At 35.5% G+C, this 11,976-nt stretch overlaps 1 protein-coding gene across 7 annotated transcripts; it reads left to right on the top strand.

The window, feature by feature from the left end:
- The first annotated feature begins 1,165 nt into the window (after positions 1 to 1,165).
- On the top strand, positions 1,166 to 10,602 carry LOC147397725 (peroxisomal (S)-2-hydroxyacid oxidase GLO3-like). Of its 7 annotated transcripts, none has more exons than XM_086449618.1 (13): positions 1,255 to 1,316; positions 2,406 to 2,542; positions 5,357 to 5,503; positions 5,655 to 5,779; positions 5,854 to 5,900; positions 5,989 to 6,066; positions 6,522 to 6,646; positions 6,837 to 6,894; positions 7,003 to 7,065; positions 7,656 to 7,725; positions 8,197 to 8,297; positions 9,453 to 9,557; positions 10,202 to 10,602. In XM_086449618.1, the coding sequence occupies exons 3-13, from the start codon at positions 5,361 to 5,363 to the stop codon at positions 10,379 to 10,381; spliced, it is 1,095 nt and encodes a 364-aa protein (XP_086305744.1). In that variant the 5' UTR covers positions 1,255 to 1,316; positions 2,406 to 2,542; positions 5,357 to 5,360; the 3' UTR covers positions 10,382 to 10,602. The 7 variants fall into 7 exon arrangements, with proteins under 7 accessions (XP_086305748.1, XP_086305743.1, XP_086305744.1 ...); XM_086449619.1 differs by having other exon boundaries at positions 2,406 to 2,566; XM_086449622.1 differs by lacking the exon at positions 2,406 to 2,542 and having other exon boundaries at positions 1,166 to 1,316; positions 9,453 to 9,642.
- The last annotated feature ends 1,374 nt before the right edge of the window (positions 10,603 to 11,976 follow it).

Below are 11,976 nucleotides of genomic sequence, written 5' to 3'. Positions count from 1 at the left end.
TCAGATATGAATTTGATTATGGATACGTATACACTTATATTCGGCTTGAACTTGATCCGTTTTATGCTCTACAAACTCATTCTCTTCCTTTGTCTCTCATACTTTCTTTGTTAAAATATTTTAAATTAAAGAACTCTAACCTGAATGCGTTGGAGTGCTTTCAAAGGGTTCTGACTATGTAAAATGACATTTGGAGTTGCTAGTATGGTAAATAATTTTAAATTTTTCTAGAGAGGTTGAAGACGACTAGTTTCAGGTAGAAAAAATCAGGAGTTTTTAGTTAATGATAATTGTGTAGGCAAGGGCATTTATTACGTTTATAAGAGAGGAGACAGGTAAGGGCTTTGCATATGTCATCAGTTTGAAAAATACTAAGATAAATTAAGTATTAACCAAAAAATAGAGGGGGTATGTTTGATAGTTTAAAAATTAGGTTCTGTTCAGCACCAAACATTTTGGCCAACATTTTAGCCGACTGATTTTTTATTAGAATGATCTCTACAGTGAGGAGATCATCCTCACCAAAAATTAGCCCATTTCAAAATTTCTAGCCCCATGTTTACAAGTTGAAAAATTGTGAATCGTCCATTTTTTGTAAATCATTTTTGATGGGGTTAGAAGTTTTGGAATGGGCTGATTTTTGGTGATGATGATCTCCTTACCGTAGAGATCATCCTCACCAAAAATCAGCCCATTCCAAAACTTCTAACCCATGTTTTGCCGAAATGTTTGTCAAAATGTTTGGTGCTGAACATTTCCCTAAAAATTATATGCCAACATGGATCAGGTCTGGTTTCGATCAAGGTTGATTTGGTACCGATCCAATAAAGCTCGGATTGGATCTAGAACTGTTCCGATAAGTATCAGATCAGATTTATTATCACAACTCAATAATAAGATTTCTACCCGATCCATTAATAATCGGATTGGATCCGGATCGGGCCAAGTCCAATTTTATGTACGAAATTTAAATAAATCTTGCACATCTCAACAAATGTATACATTCTAAAATATTATCGGCTCGAGACATGGTTAATCCTGATCTAATCCAATAAGATATTAGATCAAAATCTTATCGGAATCCAAAACATCAATCCAAACCCGAAATTAGCGGATCGGACTCCAAATTATCCCAAAAAAGTGGCGTTCAAAGGAGTCATGGAGTAGCTAACTACCCAACTACTGGGAGTACAGATCATCCCTTTAAAGCTCCAACCGTACGTAAGCATGCTCAATCATCTTTCTCTTTGTCTTGTCGGTCTTTCGTTCAGAAAATTTTTCCTATCTTCATAGTGATATTTTTCATCTCCAGCCAGGTAACTGTTTTTTTATTTTTTTATTTTTGGTATCAGTTTTGGTTAATTTATTTAATATTATTGTTGAAAAATCTGTTTTCCTAATGTTGCAAATGTCTATTTTTCTCCACGTCACATTTTTCCTTTTTTTTTTCGATTTTTTTCTGGCTCTGCTACCTAGGAGAGGAAAAAAACATGATGGTGTGTCACATTCATGTAAGGCATAAAATTTTATTATTTATAAATAAAAAATTAAATTTCAATAAATTTTTGCAAAAAGAGTTTTTTTAATTTTTTAAATAAAAAAAAATAGTTTAAGTTATGAACTTGGAGGGTTGAGGTGTCATTTGAACCAACGTGATAGTGACCTTTATTGAAAAGGCGATAAAAGATTGGTGTCTTGGACGAGAAATATTTGCTAAACAGTGGTCGATTAATATTAATTAAGAGTGTCTTAGGTAGTATTCCAGTGTACATTTTTCTTTGTTTATACGGTTGATGCAGCAGATGGTTTAAGTCTTGGAAAGGAAAGTGAGAAATTTCTTATGAAATGATAAGAAATATCACTTGTGCTAGAGATGTTTTTAATAATGGTGTCGGGTTTAAGGTTGTGAGGGGTATGGGGTACTATTTTGAGGAGTCGTGGTAATTTGACTCCATTTTTGTACGTTCTTTGTACTCTCCCTTCATAGAATCGTAGATCATTTTCTTTGGGATACTAAGTTCAGATCTTTATGATTTTGTATATTCTGTGAAGAGAGCGTACAAAAAAAGAGAACTAGCTTATCGGGATTCTATTTTGAGTCGTAGCTTTTTATTTGTTTTATCCCATTCTACATGTTAATACTTGGCATGAGCTCTATCTGGGGAGCAAATTTTTTTTTTTTTTTTTCAAAACTGGTATTTTGATGTGTATTCTTGATTAAATTTTAATTATCAACCATTTCAATGTCCAGAGAAAATTCATTGTTAGTTTCTTTGTCATGTGTGAGGAGAGTGATGAGAATGTCAATCATATCTTTTTATTGTCCTGGATAGGGCTTTGTTTGTTCAAATGTTGCATTTAAAACTAGAGAATTCCTTTGTGGTCTTCCTTCATTTGCAATTTAGCAAGGGAACACCAGAGCTTTATTGGTTAAGGAGAGAGGGGGCAATGTTGGATCTTAAAGCAAGAGGACTTCAAGGAGGTCTTATTTGAATACTATGTGTTTTAGACGAATTTCTGACATCTTGTGAGAATGAGGGAGGTAGTTCCTTTTGTATCTTTGGTGGTAATCTCATTTTGGTGGCTTTTCATGTTTTTCCTTTGTTGCATACTTTGGATTGCTACTTTGATGGTCTTCTTGACATCCATTCATGATTTCTTTTTCTTTTTTTGTTGGGCAAGCATATGTGGCTAGTGGTCAAAGTGAAGGTGAGCAGTGAGTTTTGAACCTACGTTGTGGGATCAACACTCTACACACCTTTGCCAACTTAGCTAAGTTAGCACCTTCGACATGAGTTTATTAATTATTCCCTTTGTATATTTTTTACTTATTAATTATTTTCTGTGTGTCTAAAAAAAAGGGATGGCCTTTGAGGTTATGAGCGAGAGAATGAGAGTTCAGGACTTAGGGTGCTCGTGTTCTTTATTTTTGCAGAGGTGATTCTAAGCTTACCTCCAACAACTCGATCCTTAACTCTAATGGTGTCTCCTTGCTCCTCTAATCTTATGGTGGCACCAGTGTAGTACTTGTCAAGAATCCTTTAACGCCCAAATTAGATAAGAAAAATAGAATAATCTCTTCCCTAATTCGTCGAAAAAGGATCCCTTCTCTATTGATCTCTCCCCCTCTTATAGGATTTCCCATCAATCCCCCCAAAATAGGGATTCTCTCCATGATTCCTTCAATCAAGGGATCTAATCAGGAAATTCCCTCTATCGGAAATGAAACTAGACTGATTTAGAAGGAATACAGTTTTAGCTCCATCAATCATCCCTAGATTCTTGAGATTTAACTCTAAATTACGGGGAAAAAAAAAGATAGAGTTGGATGTGCGCTTTACTCAGTAGTTTTACGCTGCTCTTCAAGCTGGGTAGACCTTTGACTTCACTTTGTCCTGCAGCTGAGTAGGGCAAAGCTATTGATTTCGCCTTGGTACCACATAGAGCAGGTTCCCTTGCTCTAAGTTTCATTTAGATCTTGACACGTGTAGGGCCCAGATGGATTATTGATGCAGGACAGTGAGGGGAGAAGTTTAAATCTCGACACGTGTACGGCCAGATGGTTTACTGATGTAGAACGGTAAGGGGAGAAAAAAAAAAGAGGGTTTCAAAAAATTTGGTTGGGGGTTGAGTTAAGGATTTGGGCAACATAGGAAAAGAGTTTCCAAAATCTCAATTGACTATGTGTTGAAATGTAAAACACGAAGTTTTCCGATTACTACATTTTGAAATTACGATTAGGGTATTTAATTATGACCTTATGCAAGTATGACCATAATCCCAATGAAAATGGTTAAAGGTTTGTAGGGTAAGAAAATGATTAAAGGTTAAAGATTTGGAAAAGAGATTAATGAAATAAGGGTTAAAGAAAATGGCAAAAGGATTAAGGGTAGAGGTTTGAAGGTTTCAAGAATCAAGAATCAAGAAAATCAAGAACAAAGAACTAAAAGAAAATTAAAAAAAACAGAAAAATAAATATTAGAAGAAAAGAATATTATATTGGACTCACTCAAAAATGGTCTCACACCACACCTATTGTTAGGAAGATCAAACTCAGGCTCTTTTTTTATTCATCATTCTTCTTTTAAAAAAAAACCTAATACAATTAATGTAAAGAGAATAAATCTAAGAGTCCTAATCAAACTAAAATACTAAATAAATAACCTAATTTTTGTAATTTTCTCTCTCCTAATTTTTCAATCATAATAATACTTAAATAAAAGATAAACTAAAATTACTAAATTGCCCCTAAATATTATACTAAGACCATGGGTCAATAAAACATCAAAATAAGTCCAAAAAATATATAATTAAAGTCTTAAAATAGAAAACTAAATAAATAACTAATCTAAAATTACCCTGAACGATAAAATGATAAATCTAGACCCGAATAAGTTGAAACCTAAATAATTACAAATTTTTTGTCGGAACCTTTGACCATTGATTTGATTTGCGTTCCGCATTAATTACAACTTTATCCTCTACAATTTTCGTTATTGTCATTATTTTTCTTGTTGACTGTCTTATACCTTTTCATCATGCCAAGAGACCTCCAGTGAGCAAGGACAAAAGTGATATTCCAATCTAGTCTATTAGTGTCAAGACGTGGGTGATGTAAGAAGACGAGAATGCTCCTTTTGTAACAAAATGCGTCGTGTATATTAAATTATGCTCCAATATCCAATACAAGTGTCAGAACTTTCCAAAAGCAATCAGTTGTTACTTGTTACATGACATGCTTCATGTGCCCTCTTGTTGTAGTAGTGCCTTTCTGGCCATGAAGGTATTTTATAAGTAGAGCCAACAAACTCTCCTCTCCATGACGGCAAAAACTCACGACTCTTGATGCCCCTCCCCCAGTTAGTGAAGTATCATTCACTTCAATGCCACTAGGTTCAACAGGAATAGAGTGGGGTACGGTGACACCAGGCTCCCTAACGTGATTAACATTTTGTTTCCAGCGTGGCCATGATGATGCTTGCACGGATTTCTAGTGCCACATGCTTCCCATAGATGCCTCTACGTGGCTGCTTAACTGGCACCACTACACCTTGTAAATATTTTATAATGACACTTTGGTGGAGAGTTTTCGATCAAACCGTCAGTGGTAACTGTTGAGTAAGTTCCATTCCAAGCTATTGAACAACTAATGAAGGATCATGCAACTTCTGCACAATCTGCAAAAATATAATTCACGTTAGGGTTCATAGTTGGACAGAAATTTGGGTAAATTTTCCAGTGGCTATGAGGCTGTTAATTCCTAAAGTGGAATGGTAGAACAGACATCATATAGTTGAGAGGCTCGAATAAGGCTCTAGTTGATAAACTGAAATGATTGAATTGTTGTGCTTTTCAGGAAAATGGCCAATGAGCCAGTTAACGTAAATGAATATCAAGAATTGGCTAGGCAAGCTCTTCCAAAAATGTACTACGATTACTTTACGGAAGGAGCGGAGGATCAGTACACACTGAAGGAAAACATGGAAGCATTTCGTAGAATCACGTAATTTTTCAAATCTACCGTGTTAAATGAAACAAATGGGGGGGAAAACATGGAAGCATTTTGTAGAATTATGTAATTTCTCAAATCTACCGTGTTAAATGAAACAAATGGGGGGGTCACCTTTTTACCGTTAGCTTATACTTGTTCACAGGCTTCAGCCAAGGGTTCTTGTAGACGTGAGCCGAATAAATCTTTCTACTACCATATTGGGTTACAACATCTCGTCTCCCATTATAATTGCCCCCACTGGAATGCATGGGTTAGCCCATCCTGAAGGTCTGGATATCCTTCGAGCAGTTGTTACGTGAGTTTTGTATGCGGTTTTGATAATCAATTCAGTTGTTTTCCAGGGGAGATCGCGACAGCAAGAGCTGCAGCAGCTTGTAACACAATCATGGTAGTAAGATAACATTGCTTTTTTTATTTTTATTCCAGCTTATTTCCAGAATAAGCCTACTTGAATGCCTTGGCTGTTCTGTTTGTAGGTATTATCTTCCGGGTGTACCTGCACTGTGGAGGAGGTTGCTTCTAGCTGCAATGCTATTCGTTTCTTTCAGTTATATGTATGCTACCCTCAGAAGTTTCTCTTATTTAATATGTGTGTTCTTATTTGCTTCTGTTGGGTTATGTCTTCTATTCTTGTATATGGAGATTGTCGTGGATTCAAATCGGATCTTTTGATGATCCGTTAATGACCCGCATGACTTGCATGAAACCCTAAAGGGTGTGGGAGATATACGAGAGACAGAGAGAAATTGTAACCTAGTTCTTCTTTGGTTAATATAGTGAAATCGCCGTTTTTTGCCCGTGGACGTAGGTCGATGCTTTGACCGAACCACGTATATCTTGTGTCTTGTGTGATTCTTGTGTTCTTGTTGATTTTATACTTCGGATCATAGGGTTATTTTCTAACAGCTTCGTTATGTGGTTTATTTTTATTTACCAAGATCTTTATCTAACGGTTTTATATTTAACTAGTAAGAACGAACTCAGTGGTTTCTTTCCCCTCAATTAATAGGTGTTCAAAAGAAGGGATATTTCTGCTCAGCTAGTGCAGAGAGCTGAAAGAAATGGATACAAGGCTATCGTTCTAACAGCTGACACTCCTTGGCTTGGTAAAAGAGAACCAAGCATAAAGAATAAGTGAGATATATACATCTATCATCTTCTGTTCTATTTTTCAACTTCACAAAATATACACTCCTGTCATCTTCCCAGTTTAATTGGATGCTCAAAATTTTTTTTTTCCCCGTACCGAGGATAATACACAATAACAAGTTTATGAGGTCTGAATTTAAGCACCGATTTGAAACATTTCACTCATACTCTGTAGAATGGTTTTATCTGCATCGAAGAATTTTGAAGGTCTTTTTCCAACCCAAGATGTTACTGTGAGTATAATGCTTTTTCCTATTAATTTACTTTACTCGTCAAACTTACAATTGAGAAAGCAGAGATTTGTACTTTTCATTCTGTTGCATTTCTTTTATTTATTGCAGGAAAATGGTCCAAGTCTTGGAGCTTTTGTCTCTAAAATTTTTGACTCTTCTTTGAATTGGAAGGTATGAAACTATCGAGAACCTTAGTGGTTATCTTTTATAATATCTGACTTCCTTGCAAACTGTTGTTAACTCGGCTATGGTTTACCTCTGAAAGCTGGATTTTTTTTTTTTTACAGCAACAACAAAAAGGCCTTTTCCCAAGGATTTGGGGTAGGCTTTTAAAACAACAGTGATTTTCTTTCAAGTGTGTGAATGTCATTTAAAACATTGGCCAAGTCTTTTCAGCTCACCATATTCATAATGGTTTTGGTGACGTACAAATGAGTCACTTGGGAAGTAATCAGCTGTAGTACCAAACAACGCACATAGGGTCATCCTAGAGTTACCAGAATAGTGTGAACTTATAGATTTCCATGTGACTGAATTGCACACTGAAACTATGGTTTAAAATTTTAAGTTATTAAAACCTAAACCCAAGTGACTCTTCAACATTCTTCTTCTCTGTTGTGGCAGAGCTAATTAGCTAATCAGTAGCCCTTGTTTTGGAAAGTAGTTTGTGTGACAGCTCAAGAATATTCTTTCTTGTCACAACCTAGGAGACCTCTTGTTCCCATCTTTTTTTACTTACCAACTTTGTTTTATTTTCAAAGGACATTGGATGGTTGAAATCTATAACAAGCTTGCCAATTCTGATCAAGGGGGTGCTCAATGCGGAAGATGGTAAGTTTAAGGTTCTCGTTGCTCCATTTTGACTTTATTCTTTTCTCCATACAATATATATCAGAAAATGTTAAAAAGAAAACTTTTTCACCAAGATTTATTTTCTAATTTTCTTAAATATTTGCAAATAGTTTCTTTAACTTGGCAACAATTTAAACTCTAAATCCCATCATAGCCTGAACACAGACTTGAAAAGAAGACCGGGTGACCCCGGTCTACCAGTTAAATGAAGCCAGTGCACTAACCAGTTTGTTATCAAAACAATGCTTTCTAGTTACCCTTGCAAGCCTAAATTTAGTTGCCATCTTAGCATTTTAAAGTGATGAACACAGCTTCGTTGAACACTGAATTGTTTGAGTTGTTGATGAGACATCTTGGACTCTTTTTTGAAGAAAAAAATTCCTGTTGTTTTTTCTTCTATCTTCCACTGGAACAAGATTGTTGATGACTGGATGTGCTTATTATTGGCAGCTATAAAAGCTGTGGAAGCAGGGGTTGCTGGGGTAATTGTATCAAACCATGGGGGTCGCCAGCTTGATTATGTTCCTGCCACTATTTCTGTTCTGGAGGAGGTGATTCTTTGCTCCCTCCCTACTTAAGCCTCATAGCTTCTTAAACTAGTCCTCACCAATTCCATTTGTTTTTCTGTTGATCAACGTCTATCTATGACTTGGTTTGGGTGTAGAACATATGTCACCTTCAATGCATTGAAAGTCCAAACTACTGCATTTAAATTAACAATCCAGATTTTGTACAAAACATGGTACCATTAGAAATGATAAGGGTAGTGTATATGAAGGTTGTCAAAGAGCAAGAAGAATATCCAAAAAATGTGGATTGAGATGGTGAAAGCGAATATGAATATAGTTGAGTGTATATTTTCCTCTACTCTCGGATGTATCATACCCCAGTTAGGTCCCATGACCCTCTTATATTCATAATTCTCCCCCTCTCCAACAGATCGGTCTTTTGGAGTAGTTGGTTGGTTAACATGGTATTGGAGTGCTAGGTTCGTATAGGTCACGGTTTCAATTCTTTACACCCTTATGGGTGAGGGGGAGTATTGATTGTATTTTTTCCTCCACTCTCAGGAGTGTCATAACCCAGTTAAGTCTTGTTACCCTCGTATATTCATAGTTCTCTCCCTCTCCAACAGATCAGTCTTTCGAAGTAGTTGGTTGGTTAACAAATACGAGTTCAATAACATAAGATGTGGATAAGGACAGAATTGGAGGAACAGGATTCATTTATATTATCTAAAATACATCATACAACGAACGTACATCATTTTTTATCTTTCCTTTGTCTTCTCTTTTATACCATGTCCAATTTTTAAAATTACTTTTAACTATTTAAAATTTATCTTGTAACTTAAACTTTGGTTTTTTATGCTGTTATATGCAGCGAACATGTTTTAAGTAGAATTTCTCTACATAAGGAACTTGACATCTAAACTCACATCTAGAGATCACGAGGGACAGTCCAATCAGTTAGTATTCTAGCCTGTAAATTAAATATAATAGTTGAAAACAACAGGAAAAGAATGCCGACTAAGGAAAACCTTTTTCTTTTACTTAACATCTTAACCGCCATACTTGTGTTCCTCAATTGCATATAAAGGAATTTCTCTTTTAGAAACATTTTGATTATTAGGGTCATTGTCAAGAAAACTTCCGAATGATTGAAAACAAGCCTTGATAAGCTTTTTTGTGGATGCTTGAGTGCAGGTGGTTCAAGCTGTTGGAGGAAGAGTTCCTGTCCTCCTTGATGGAGGAGTCCGGCGTGGAACAGATGTTTTCAAAGCCTTAGCTCTTGGTGCCCAAGTTGTTCTTGTAAGTTATCTTCAGCTTCACCTAAGAAAAGTTGTTATAGTTCCTTATATTTTTGGGCGATTTAGACATACCGCTTTGGATATTGGTGAATATTTGAGATGCCCCTGCATTTTTAAAACTGATTTTCCCCTCTTGACCCATGGTTTTCTACGAGTGACTAATCGAAAATGACCATATTACTCTCTCCCCCCGCCCCACGTCTCTAACCTCTTGTGAAAAATCCTTGAATTTCTAGTACTGTGAACATCATACAAGAAAAGGAAGTTTAGGGGAAAATATCCCTCTTATTGTATGAACAGAGCTTTGATAGTTGTAAGCCTGAGTAACGGTTTGCAGTGAACAAGTGACTGTGAGATGTTCCATATCAACAGGACGCCAGTTTTCTTTCCTTTATATGCAGTTTGTTCATATTATGGTAACTGTTGATCTTTCTTCTTAGGTAAAATTCTACATATAAACATTGGTTCAAGCAATCTTCTATTTCTATGTTAAGAGTTGCCCTTGGTTGTATAGGCAGCCCATGTTGATGTTTTGATTAGTCTTCCTAGCCTCCTTTCACACTTGTACTCTACTCTTTATCCCTTTATAAAATCCTTGCTTGTTTAGCAAAAGTAATAATAATGTTCATTTTTTTTAAATCTCAGATTGGAAGGCCAGTGATCTACGGCCTAGCAGCGAAAGGAGAATACGGAGCAAGACATGTCATCGAGATGCTGAGGGATGAGCTTGAGCTCACCATGGCCCTTTGTGGGTGTTGTTCCGTGAAGGATATTACTAGGAGCAATGTACAGACAGAGCGTGACAGATTACGATCCTTGCTCTAATTGACAGGATATGCATATAGTTTGTCGTAATATATTTGTTTCTGAGGATCCAAACTCCAAAGTGTATTTTCTAAAAGATTGGATGGTTGCAACCATCTCATACATTGTGCATCATTTACCGTTGGCCCATAACATAACCAGAATGTTGGCACTATTTATTTAGTAAAATGGATTGTGTTAAGAGAATAAATTATTTCCTTTGGTTGGAGAGGCAGAAAGAAGATCGATCTGATAAGGTTTACTGAGCAATTATCCGATCCAGGTTTTATTGGATCTCAATTGACTGACTCTATTGGAATCTAAATCCGATCTGAAAAACAATCAGAATGGATCCAATTTGGAACAAATCATATTTGATACTACAAATATAAATGAACTTCTTGTATTTAAGCAAAATATAATTTTATTGGAGTCATGGATCCAGAAAATATCCGATAGGTTAATGAATCGGATCCTTATAACATCATTATTTGAGGTAATCTTGTAATTAATAGAAGTTACCTTTGTGATTATTTACCATCAAGTTAATTTATATTAGAAACAAATGCACATTCAAGAAAATGTGGTTGATCTAATACTGGATAAATTAAGAGAAAATTGATTGAGAATGGAAGCTAATTAGGTTTTAGTTATAAGTGTTATACAAGTTGAAAGCTCTAGAAGAAAGAAAATGAATTGAGAATCTAAACACACTTCCATGGCTTTGGGCATAATTAAATGGAGCAAAATAATATTGACCCTAAATCTTTTGAAGTAGAATTCAATAAGAAAAATGCTTAAAGTGACTTGAAATAAAACTTGAAGAAGCACTGAGAATGTATGTGAGTGTGCAGAAAACCATCAAGATACTTTATTACAATCCAATATATATCTTTAATTTTAATTTTGGAAATTTTCATAATGGTTTGCCATGCAAATTCTATGGTTACAAGGTGTTATTTGAGATATTTACATCGATACTTGTAGATGCGAAAATTTGTACTACCTCAAGATTTCCACTGATTGATTGGAATTAACATGGAATAAGGAGGAGATTCATTCCTAATAAGAGGGAATTACTAAAACATTTAGGAGAAGGAATTTATGAAGAAAATCGGGGAAGATTCTAGGATTAAAATCCTATAAATACAAGGATAATGGGCACTAAAAGGTAAGCAATCTCCCCTAAATTCTACACTATTTTTGCACTAAGATCCTGACAAGGGCGTTGGAGATGTGTTTTTGCAGACACATTCGGGAGCACAAGATGAGAAAATCAATTAATCGGTGGGAATCTCAAGGTAGTGCAAGTTTTTATATCTACAATACTCATATTAAATATTGGGTCAGCATCCCTTGATTACTAAGAATGACTCATGAAAAAAACACATGATCTCAACCCTTAAATGCAAAATCCAATGATTGACATTTATACTCAAGATAAGTATCTCTGATATTTGCATTATCAAGACACTCATTAATCTCAATCATTGGATTTTCATGTTTAAAGGGTTGGGATCATGTGTTTTCTTCACGAGTCATTCTCAGAATTAATGTACATTTCAATGTTACTCCAACGTGACTTTATAAATTATTACGTCTTGTTGACGTGTCCC

This window comes from Akebia trifoliata, chromosome 8, assembly GCF_017979445.1.
Source record: "Akebia trifoliata isolate Shusen 1 chromosome 8, ASM1797944v1, whole genome shotgun sequence".
NCBI lineage: Eukaryota > Viridiplantae > Streptophyta > Magnoliopsida > Ranunculales > Lardizabalaceae > Akebia > Akebia trifoliata.
Note: the sequence above shows the minus strand (reverse complement) of the source record. Positions and strands in the feature narration are given on the sequence as shown.

What these genes read in the sequence shown, in the direction of transcription:
- LOC147397725 (XM_086449617.1), top strand. Translation starts at nt 5,361, where the DNA reads ATGGCCAATGAGCCAGTTAACGTAAATGAATATCAAGAATTGGCTAGG. An exon ending in CAGCTTGTAACACAATCATG is followed by an intron (nt 5,901 to 5,988) that starts GTAGTAAGATAA and finishes TTCTGTTTGTAG; the next exon opens with GTATTATCTTCCGGGTGTAC. An exon ending in CTATTTCTGTTCTGGAGGAG is followed by an intron (nt 8,298 to 9,452) that starts GTGATTCTTTGC and finishes GCTTGAGTGCAG; the next exon opens with GTGGTTCAAGCTGTTGGAGG.